This window comes from Pyrgilauda ruficollis, unplaced genomic scaffold (assembly GCF_017590135.1).
Source record: "Pyrgilauda ruficollis isolate IOZ18807 unplaced genomic scaffold, ASM1759013v1 scaffold11, whole genome shotgun sequence".
In the NCBI taxonomy this organism is placed as follows: Eukaryota; Metazoa; Chordata; class Aves; order Passeriformes; family Passeridae; genus Pyrgilauda; species Pyrgilauda ruficollis.
Window position 1 is genome coordinate 6,675,136 of NW_024509210.1, and position 12,068 is coordinate 6,687,203.

The 12,068-nt window shown below is 38.3% G+C and overlaps 1 protein-coding gene across 1 annotated transcript in view; it reads right to left on the reverse strand.

Annotated features, from left to right (window-relative positions):
- Positions 1 to 12,068, reverse strand: part of NRG3 (neuregulin 3) — a 386,078-nt gene that overhangs the window by 88,141 nt on the left and 285,869 nt on the right. The window contains exon 3 of the mRNA XM_041474686.1: positions 8,263 to 8,336. Within this exon, the coding sequence (XP_041330620.1) occupies positions 8,263 to 8,336 (74 nt within the window). The remainder of the gene's footprint in view (positions 1 to 8,262; positions 8,337 to 12,068) is intronic.

A 12,068-nucleotide genomic window follows, 5' to 3' on the forward strand; every position in this document is an offset into this window, starting at 1 on the left:
CCATGTGTCCTTACTAGTTCCTGCAACAGGCAACGACATCTTAAAGAAACCCATACCGTGTCATCTCAACCAACCATGAAGAATTCAACATCAGAATTGTGATGTAAAGTGAAATGGTATTGCTACACTAAGATCCTCTTGGACAACTGAGTAGCTAATTTACAAAGACAAGAACCCAAAAAAATTAATGCTTTTCAGCTAAGTTACAGTCATGTTTTGTGCAATTTTCCTGTATGTCCTTTCATGATGGCCCATCTTTCCTTACACTTTGCTCCCTGAGCATGAAGAACTATGGTCACTACACTGCTGAATTTTTCTCTTAGGAGGTCCAAAAATATGATCTGACAAGTCAGTGATTGACTGCACCTTATCCATCCATGCAAAATCAGGGAAGTCCTTCTGAAAATCCGTGGGAGATTGACACCAACATTAACATGTTGTCAGCGAAGAGTACGCAGGTCAGAAAAGTTAGTTACTCAGGGAAACAGATGAAATAAGGGGCTTCAAGGATGTCACAGAACCTAGACTTCAACTATATTTGTACTTGCACAGCCACCAAATGGCCAACAGCAGATTTAGGAAATCATGTCTTTGTAAGAGGGATAGGAGGAGTTGCTGTTTCAGAGGCGCATCACTTAGAAGGTGCCAGTTTGGGGAGAGCCGCACCGCCTCTCACAGAGGCGCCGGGATGTTCCTGGCTGGCGGCAGAGCGGGAACAGCGATTCCCAGTGTGGTCCTTATGTAACACTGTGACCTCCACTCTCAGCCATCTGCTGGGGCTCTTGTGTAACGAGCCCTCGCTGAGCGACTCGACCTGCAGATGGTAAACTTCCCTCTACACAAAGACCTGGAAATTCTTTAACTAGACACAAGTCCCACATTTCACAGATGAATGGTTGTTTGGAAAGGCGGCCTTCAAACTCCCCTGCATCAGGTGGCTTTCATTTCCTTTTTGATTTATAGTAACCATGGCTTACAGAAAGACATGCTGATGAAAACTTTTTGTTGGCTGGGATTTGTATTGCTAGAGATCCCATTTTCTTTCTTCCTTGGGATTTGTACTGACTCTATATAAAATTACTTGTTCAATTTCATTATTATCCTTCCACATACGTGCAACTTTTAAAGAAGAAGGAAACAAGTGTTTTTGAGGTTTGTTAGAGGTTTTTTTCCCTGCTGTCAAAGATACTGCATTTGCTCGATTCCACCTGCTTTGTAAGAATGTCTCCAGAGATGCAGCCTGCACAAGCTGAATTCCAGAGGACCATCTATGGCGTAAAAGCCATGGCAAAACCAGATATAAGAGAATACTTCACATTAAAAGTATTGAAAATAAAACAATGTTGAGTAACCAGATGCCAATAGATTCCTGTCTTCCAGGAGAAGAGATGAACAGAGAAGAATAAGGAACTAATGTCTCTAAAACTAATATAAAAATTTTAGTCTAATTCAGATTGAATTTTTCTATTTTTCCAAATAAACCTGCATGACTTTCTATTTTAATGTTATTTCTGCTAATTCCTAAAAAAAGATCCATATGAATTTAGAATAGGCTGACACGTAATTTAAAACTGAAATATTAAATGGAAATAAACTGTAACCCCCTTACTAATATTTCCATAAAGAAAGCCAGAAGGTGTGGGGAGTCATTGTGCCAACCCACTGCTGGTTTGTTTTTTTTCTAAGAAGACTGGTAATTCAAAGAAAGTACAGAAAAACCACCTCTGTTATTGCACACAAAAGTAATGAAAGCAATTCAGCTTAATATTTGGCAACCACACTCACATGAGTGCACTTTTTTTTTCTGTTTTGACTTGAGAAGAGCAACACAAATTTAGAAGATGAATGAACTCAAAATGCTCTCCCCCCTCATTAGAAAAATGAGGATTCCCAATAGCCTTCTGATTTTAAAAAAACTTATTTTGCAGCACCGATAGAGAAAACAAGAAATTTAAAAAGTTACTCAAAAACATCTACACTGTGCATTCTGGACAAGTCACTTTACTTACCCACAGAATCAAATATTATTAGGTACTTCCTATGAATATAAATTTTGCATTTAGAATTGTATGAAATAACATTATCAAAAATAGTAGCGATTTTCTTTGCCCATAGCATTAGTGGCAAATCTGTGACTTCAATTAATCTCTCTTTGACTTTAATGTTTCAGGACATTCTGATAACGAACACATTCTTATTTTAAGGAAAAGAAAACAAAACCAGCAACAAAACAAATCAAGATATTTCATACTATTCCCAGAAAGTCAAATTGTACATCTTCCATACAACTCAGATCTGAAAACTCATCATCTTTTATTGATCATATCTCAAGGTCTTTACATGCCTGATGATCAAAGAGGAGGGAAAACATGTCCCTCATTGCCTCAGGGATGTCTTTTCTTATTTTACCTTGCTGATGTTTCATATTCCTCAGCCTGTCTCTCATTTGAGGCATCTTTTCTCACCTACAGTTAGTTAAACTCATTGAAACTTCTGCAGAGATTGCATTGCTTTTCTTCTTTATGACTATGTAAATTAAGGCAATTCCTTCCTTTCAATCCATTAATGCATCAGGACTAATTTAGGTTAATTTGTGATGCATTTGAACTGGAGGAACTCTGGTTATACACCTTTATAAGGAGACAGCAGTTGAGAGAAACGTCAGATCCACTTGATGGAGGCTAACAGATCTTCTGTGGACTTGTCATTTTTGGGGATTTCCCTTGACTGTAGTCACCACATCTTTTGTTCTTAAAACCTAAATTTACAAGCCAATAAAATACCACCTTTTGATCATTTAATTTTTGTGAAAGCTTAACACACTAGAGCAACATTAATATATTTGGTGAGCACACAGGTGGTGTGGCACTGTGCCATTAGTTTGATAAGACAGTATAAAATGACAGCCACTATAAAAGAAGCTTGGTCTACAACCTCTCCCTTCATATGCTTTTTCTGAATAAAAAAAAGTATTGAACAGATGAAATTATTAAAACCTTTTCTTTTTAAGACTAAGTTAAGCCACAAAATATAGACTTAGATCTAGATTTCAAAAGTTCTTTCTGGGATTAAGTAAGACCCACATTAAATCTGTTTAAGGAGGACTTGTCCTCCACAAAACTCAGATATCCACCTCTGGGTAGTCTCCCCTCCTAACTGCCCCTATTTTCATGCAACCTTTGAAGTCCTTCTGACAGCAAAACCTTATTTTCTCCTATACCTTCTGGAAATCAAAATAGGAGAAAAAAGCAAATTCAGAAGGAACTCTGACAAATTCAGAAGGGTTAAGTAGATTTAACAAAAAAATTATTCAGGCCCTAGAAAATCAGTCATTCAGTGAGGGGCACAAGTTTCATTTTATGTATTCAAATTATTTGAAAATATATTTTAGAGTACTTCACAACAGTGATGCTCTTCATCCTCTATTTAATATGCCCCTTGCAAAAAACCTTTGTAGTGTCCAGTGCAGTAGCACAGACTTCAAAGCCATGTCTGCTTAAAGCAGGAGGCTGAACTTCCTGAGTTCTCCACACTTCTCTTTCAACATAAATTATCCAATTACCTATAATCTTACATACACAAAACTAACTAGGGGGAATAAAAAATAGTATTAAATAATGAAATGCCTAAAAATGCCTAAGATTCTTGCTGATTTTCTTGGGGAGCTTTTTCTTTTTCTTTTTTTTTTTTTTTTGAGGACATGAGTGGGGGTCTTGGGAGTTTTAATACATTTTTGGAAAGACATTTTTTCATTTGTAACTAGCTATAGTTGTTTTTTCTTATCTACAGTCCCAGTCTTCCAGAAGAGGGAGTTTGATCCTTTGCTACAGTAATCTAAGAATGAGCAACTGCAGGTTCCAGATATGACACTTGCAGGTTTTCTCTTTGATGAGATTCAAAGAGAAACATGTGTGCCATGTTTCACAGGTTAAAGTGTTGGAAGACCACAGGCTACAGCTCACTCAGTAGGAAGAAGACTTTTGACATTTGAAAAAGCCAGTTTAACAAAGCTTGAACATAACAACATGGAAACCAAGAGAAAAAAAAATCAAAGTTGAAATGAAGCACTTTAACAAATCACAAAAAATTGACACATTTTGCTGTAAGTTTTGCCTGGAAGATGAAAAGTCTTGAAATCCTCAGAACAGGATGCTAAACAAACTCTGTTTCTGGTGGCTGGTTCACACAGATTATGAGTGAAGTATGATCAGATTACAGAAGAAATTATGTGATGGGGTTGACTGCAACAGCAGGAGCATGGCCTAGTGACCTATAAGCTTCCCAGCCCAATTTTATTCTTCTAGGAAATAATGCATTTATTCTGCAGAAGGATTGGATAACATTCCCAATATTTGATAGGGGATCCCTCGTTACACAAGCTTCTGAGTCAAATGGGACAAATGGGAATGTTAATATGATGAGTAAAAAAATTAATACTGAACACTGCAAAATTGAAATACACAGTTTGCATAGAAAAGTAGCTTTCTCTAGTATTTTCATCTACAAAATACTTGTAGGTGAAAAGGAGCAATTTGGTAAAATGAGGTAAGGTCATAAACTCATTTTCAATGCCTCATTCCTCACTTTGGAATATGCCCACAGAACAGTCAAAGCTTTAAAGGTTTTACTTTGCCTCAGTATAAAAGCAGATTAAAAGAAATATCTGCAGCCTACATGCAACTTACCTTTCAGGAGCCATTGGGTTAGGCAGGTCTATTCTTGAACACTATAAAGGATAGTACAGGAGTACATTTCTACAATTCATGTCATAAATAAGTTTCCAATCCTACAGATACACATAGGGCTACAGAAAAATTTATTGTGCATAAAGTTGTATTAAGGTTGTACTTAAAATGCTGAAAATAGAAGTGTTCTACCGTTGCTGTTAGCTGTATTTACAGAGGAGGTAGCCCACACAAAGAAAGCTGAAGTAACATTCTAAATATACCTTCCTCCCAGCATGTGACTGCTGTTTCTGTTCTTTTTGTCCCATTATTATTTCCTCCATATAATGGAGGAGATGACAGAGAGAGAGTTCAGGGACTTCTCCTGCACACTGTGAGCATGGCTGATAGATTTCCTTCTCTTGACGGAGACTGTGAGCCTGGGTGGCTCTGCCATGCAGCCTTTTCCCCTACTGCTGACATTATTATTTTGTTAGGTTCACACATGTCTGAGGCTCCCACGGTTTAGGCAAGTTTCTCTCATATTCCAAGATTACCAAACTTCTCAAACTACCTGTGTTTGGATCGTTTCAGATTCTTTTTAAACAACTTTCTCTTACAGCCAGAAAACCTTGTCAAGAGTAGAGATATTAAGGGAAGTGGAAGCTGTTACACCTGTGATTCTTAAATGTCCAGTCATAGAGCCTGTGCCTGGAGTGTTTTGACACTGTCCTATCTTTGAGCTGAAGGAAGGTAGCAGGCGGCAAGGCATGGATGCCAATTCAGGAACTCTGAAACACCACCAGGAAGTTTCAAGAGTGCTTCCTGACAAAAGAATTTTAAATACCTTCATCAGTTAGTTGAATTAAACTACATGTACGTGATCTAGCATGCATTAATCCAAATTAAGTAATACATAATTTGTATTAATATCTGTGATGCAAAGTCAAGACCTGCCTAACATACATCTAGAATGAGGTAAGAAGTTGGTGTTAAAAGTATTGCAGGGCCATAACACACTATTTTCCACTATGCACATAATATGCAGATAATAGCTATGCTGAACAAGCCTGGTTTGTTTTAGCAGGCTACTTAAAAAAGAACATAAGAAAACACAGACCAAAAAAATCAAGATGCTTTGGCCCATGTACATAAGTAACAATTCTATAACAAAATTGTTGCTATTTACCAAGTGACTGGTGCAGATTCACTTCCCAGTCATGACAAGGGTATATTCTGGAAATACAACCTGTGGTATCATAGGCAATGTAAACAAAAACATTGCTTCAGTACTTCATGCAAGCAAACTTCAAATATGCTAAATGTTAACAGATGTGTCATCAGCAGCACATTCACCACCAGGAACACCCTAAGCAATCCCATGAAAATCAGATGTGCTGGACTTGTTCATAAAGCTTGACTGACGCCAGCCAGGGCTGCCTATTGCAGCCCAGACAAAGGAGCCCTCATCTGATTTTCCAGCTTTCAGAAACTGAGTGTTGCATTAAAAAAATCGCTTATTTTTGAAGCCACCTCCAAATTCACCCTTCAGCCATTCTCTTTCTAATCCAAACACATTCAACCACAAACCTAAGTTTTGGCAGTGCAAACCCAGAGCCTTTGAAGATGATAATACTGTGCTTGACTACTGTGTCAAATACTTTTTACACTCCTCAGGTTATGCAAATAACAAACACTTCTGCCATGGAGTGCTACTTATCAGCGTGGTATTCATTTTTTTTCTCTCACCAGAGGGAAGATAACTACATTACTGATTTAACTCCTGAACAAAATATTGTCACTGCCCAGCTGCAGCAGAAAGTTCAATTATCTTCCTTCCAGGCTTGACATCCTTAGAACAAGTGCATGTGCACACATGTACACTGAGATATATCACATTATGCCAGCACACAGAAAGGGACCTGAACTGGTCCTGTCTTTTCCTCTTTTCAAAACAGACAAAGATCAAATACAAGTTAAATTTCAAAACTGACTAGAAACGTACCTAACTCATGTTAACCTTCACTCATACCAAAAGAGAGGCTCCTTTTGGCCATGGGTGTGTCCAGTGGATCCATGAAAATGTCAAGCCAAAGCCCCCACTCCTTATATACTCCAAATAATATAATTTGGAAGAAAATCTCAACAAAATAACAAAATCGTTTTTGTTTTCAGAAGGTATAAAAAGGATGTTTCAGCAGCACTTAGCCTCACTGTCATGTGGCTGAAAAATGCTCTGGAAACAATCCAGCCAGAACTCAACTAGAGTAAGCATCTCCTGATAAAGAGAAGCAAGTCTGTGCAACCAACACAAAGGAAAAACCAAAACTGGTGTCTGGACCAGATAAACACTATGGGGCTTTTGGTCTTGCTAGATGCAGCCTAATCTGGGACCCTTTTTTGGGCTTTGTGTTGAATCTGCACAGATTTAACCTCTACTCTTGAGAGAGTAAAGCCAGAATCCCCTGTGAAAACCAGGTTAGGTACCACCCTGTCCTGCTGTTAATCAACTGCCCTTTCCCACATTTCTAGGATACAAACTACCTTTTTCTTTGACATATACACAGCTTCTGTCCTGGCACATGCACATAAAACTTGGCTGAGGTAAAATCAGCCTGCTCACTACAAGCTCTGCACTTTACCATTAAAGGTCAAGCTAAGGTGAAAATAAACCAAACACAAAGCAAACCATAATGAGAGCTCCACAACACAGAGAGCTACAAAGCAACAGGTGCCTTTGGAAACAGGTTTTCACATGGAAAAGCACAAGAAAATAAATTAAAAAGCACAAAGACTAGAAAAACAAGCATTGTTCTTCAAAAAAAAAACCAAACCAAAACAACTAAAATCTAATTTTAAAGAGTACCCAAAACCAGAAGACTTAATATGTTACAGTTTCCAGGTATATGAACAAAACCAAGAGATTGGATATGACCCTTTGTTGTACGTCACTTCATTAAAAAATGCAAGATAAGCATAATTAAATGGATTCACCTTCAAAAAATTCATCTTGGATAATATTTTTGGCATAGTTTTATTAGTCAAGAGAATTTAGAAAGGGAAACAGTGGCAGATGTTATTCTGACATGCAGTGGCCAGTGTAATAGAAAGTTACTTTGTCTCCATAGTACTACCTGAAAGTACATCTTTATTATTTATTTTTTATGCAAATAGACAACAAATCACTTGTCAAAGTGAAAAATAATTAACTTCCATGTAAACTGATACAAACTGTTTCCAAGGAGATTATAATCTCTTCAGTGCCACACCATGTGCATTTATTTCCTTTTGAAGGACCACTTTGCACTCTATAAAGGGTTTCCTTTTAGATGACGTAATTTTATGTAGAGAAACACAAATGTTTTGGCTCTAAGCAGGGACAATATTATTCCAAACTATAAGGAATCATGTGCCCTGCTGGAGCAGCACATGTTTCACAAGAACAGACTGGATGACGTGGTTTTACCCTACCGACAAGAGCATCGCTGTTCGTAACGCACAGCTGCAGGGACTGTCTGACTACAGGCAAAGGGTCATCTCACATGGCAAGAGCAGCCTCCAGCACGGATTGGAAATAGAAGAAAAACATTTGACGTACTTGGATCTGACAAGATTGAGTCGGTTTTCGGCAAAAATTGGTCACAGCGGACTCCTTGGTAGCCCTCTTTGCACCTGAGGAAAAGGGGATAAATGACAAACATACGCATGCGGTAGTGAAAGGTTAATCTTAAGGCACCAAATCAACCAATCCCTGCCAACACCGCGAGGGACTCGCAGAGCTACAATATGCAAGTTATCTGGACTCTAATGGGAGCATGGTTATTTCTGCAACACAATGAAATAAGCCGTAGTTCAAAAAATTTCCCCTCAAACCTCTCGATTATTTTAGGAACTATGAAAACAAACATCATTCTAGCATAACCATTCTTTTAAACATCAATTCAGTGAAACAACCAAAGAAAAATTCTGTATAAAATACACATATTTGCAAGTAAAAAAACTCTTTAGGTAGCATATCACTTTATAAAGGCTTCCAAGCTGCACAAAACATGAGACAGACAACTTATCTTTGGCTGTCTGAAAAAGCAGGGAACAGTTCGCTAGCCATTAATTTTAATACCAGTTTATACTGTGCTTAAAAGATAAAATGATAGACATCATCAGGCATTGTTTGCAAGCAGGAAGTTTAAGATGCCTGTGAGATTAGATTTTAAAGCGCATAAACCAGAATACCCTCCTGCCTCAATAAACAAGAACTGGCTTTGACTGAGATTGTAATACTATTATTTATCTTGAAGCCTTACTTTGAAGAAATTCCATTTGCTGCTTTTGAACTGTTCTCAGAAGTCTCATTTCAACTAAGTCTATCAGAATCAGATCTTTAATTATTTATTCGTCAAGCAGTTTTTCAGAGGCAAGTGATGGACACTTTAATTATAAATGATAGCACCAGGGATTCCTTATCTCCCAAAGCTCTTGCACATCACATAAGCAATATGCTCAAATCAGCATCACCACCTTTCATTAGGGTTGACAACTGCAGCTTGAATGATGTGATAATGTCAGGAGAAGAAGTTATCTGTTCCTTCACAATGTTTCTACTCAGGCTTCCTCTAAATGTTGCCTTTTAATACACTTTTGGTTTTATAAATTAATGTTTCAATGAGAAGTGCATCTCACCAGCATTGACTCGGGGATTAGTAAGAACATTTGTGAGGAAATATGTAAATTATGTTCCCAACAGACCCAAAAATGTAGTAAAAATCTATAGTAAAGAAAAGATTTAAAACTCCCATCCATACAATATTTCAAAACCTCCCTTTTGGCCTTTCTCTCTGATGGATATGAGGTATTGCTTTGGAGATCAGCTTCCTCCCAGTACTTGCCTATCTATAAAATAACTGACTTGAAAAAAACTGTTCAGGTTTTGTTTAATTCAGATTCCATGACAGTGGCCATAAGTTACAGGTCAAGGAAAAAAATGTTCTATTAATTAAAACTGTCCACTAGTCAGAAAAACTGAAGTCCACATTTACTCAGATACTGGCACATGCACCTTTTGCCTCTGATTAGGAAACATCAGAGGCTCCTAACATCAAAGTCTTCCTATCACAGACTTGACAGGAGCTGGCAGACCCCATACCAAAGCTTAAGTACAACCTGCACTGGTGGGGATTCTTGCCTTTCTATGAGCATTTTCTATTAACTTTTTGACACACATTTGCACCTGCCTTGGTTATAAATACCATATTACAGACTTAAGACTCTCTATCCTAAACTGTTGGTCATAAAAGCATGTGAGGAGTGAGCCACAGAGTGGTATCTCCTGGAAGAGCTGTGCCAAGTGCTCATCAGTGTGCGTGGACATTTTTACTTACCTGTACCTCTGAAAAACACGCCACAAGGGGAATGTGTTTCTTGCAAAATTTAGTACAGAGGTGGATGATATACCAAAGGATAATCTTTTAATGTAACACCATAACCTTGCACTCAGGTAATACCCACTATGGTGAGATAGCACCTTGAATCCTGTGTCCAGCTCTTTGGGCCTCAATACAAGAGGGACATTCAGGTGCTGGAGCAAGTCCAGACAAGGACAACGGAGCTGGTGAAGGGAGTGGAGCACAAAGGAGGAGTGGCTGAGGGAACTGAGGAGGTTTAGCCCAGAGAAAAGGAGGCTCAGGAGGGATCTTCCTGAAAGGAGGGTGCAGTGAGGTGGGGGTTGGTCTCTTCTCCCAGGTAAGAACTGTCTGGATGAAAGGGAATAGCCTCAAACTGCACCAGGGAAGGGTTAGATTGGGTATTAGGAAAAAATTCTTTACTGGAACTGTGGTCAGGCATTGGAACAGGCTGCTGTGGGAAGTGGTGGAGTCAGCACTCCTGAAGGTATTTAAAGCTGTGTAGATGTGGTGCTGAGGGACATGGTTCAGACATGGGTTTGGGTTAACAACTGGATTTATTGATCCTAGAGGGCTCTTTCAGCCTCAGTTATTCTACAACGTGATGGCCAAACATAGCTTGGTTTTTTTAACTGCATTAAGTTTTTCAGCAAAGATAAAAATTAAGTCTTGTAGTTCCCTCAACAAATTCTTTTTTAAATCTGTAAAAGCAAATAATAGCAATAATTTTTTTGCCATTATGACACCTGAGTTCAAACTTCTGCATGTTAAGTCCTTGAGCCTCACAGAATACATTCGATAGTCATGATGCTACAATATAATAAAAGTTTATCATGTTGTGGCATCCCATAATCTCAGTTAAAGCATCTACAGTTTGTCCTAAATAGGCAGATGTGATATGCACGCATGCTGCTCATTGGTATCACACCTCTACAGAAGAAAGCACAACAACCCATTGCAGAAAAGCCTATGAAAGCAGCACTGTGGTGACACATACAGAAGTTCAGGAAAGTCCAAATGAGGTCACTCAGTATCACCATATGCAGTGTGAATGATCAAATACATATTTATGGATGCAATAAAAAAGCCATCAGTTACCAGAGAAACTTTGAGAAATGCTTAGGTGCAGCTCATGGTTTCAAAAATGATCACTTGATTCTGAGAGCCATCGAATTTTTATTAGAGATACCATTAAAAAAAATAAAAGAAAAAAAAATAGAAAAGAAAAAATAACCTGGATAAGGTATTGCCTGTAGTGAAACAAAAGCTCTGATGTGCATGTGGGGCCCCTGCGGCAAAGGCTGGAAAAGACAGCCCAAGATCCATTCCAGCACCAGGAACAGCTCCTCTGCTGAAGCTCTGCACTGCATCAGCAGAACTGGGCTTAAGTGCACACCATGGCAAAGGGGTCTAAAAATAGTGTTAATTCCAGCCCCTTTGCAAAGTAAATAGGGGGAAAAAAATAGAGGAATTCAGGAATTCTCTTTTTGCCACCCAAATGACTGCCTCTGTCTAGGCTCTAGACCAAAAATATCAACAGGATTGTATCGTATGAATGGAATTAGTTAAATCCTTCTGATTAAATGGTATGAAAAGACAGGTAAAGCTTATCTGCGCTGCTGAAATGCTTGCAAACAGCATATCCCTAACTGCTAAGTGCTAAATTCAACTAAGATTATTTCATCAAGTCTTCTTCACATCTTTTTTTGGCAATGTACTTTCCCAGATGAGTTTTTAAGGTCACCAGTAATGAACTGCATTGTGCATTGCACTTTGTGAAGCCAGCCACAATGACCTCTGTGTGAAAACACACACGAAGAAACACATCTCTCATTCCTCGTGAGAGGATTTTTCCCTTTTTACTTAAGCACATTTGCACCTCGGTATTAAAAAGTAAGTAAAGTATGAGACTTCATTCATTCTTTCATTCTTTTTGCTAGTGTTAAATAGTACTAATACATGTATGCTCTAATCAAAGAGATCACAGTTTCTGTGGACATTTCCC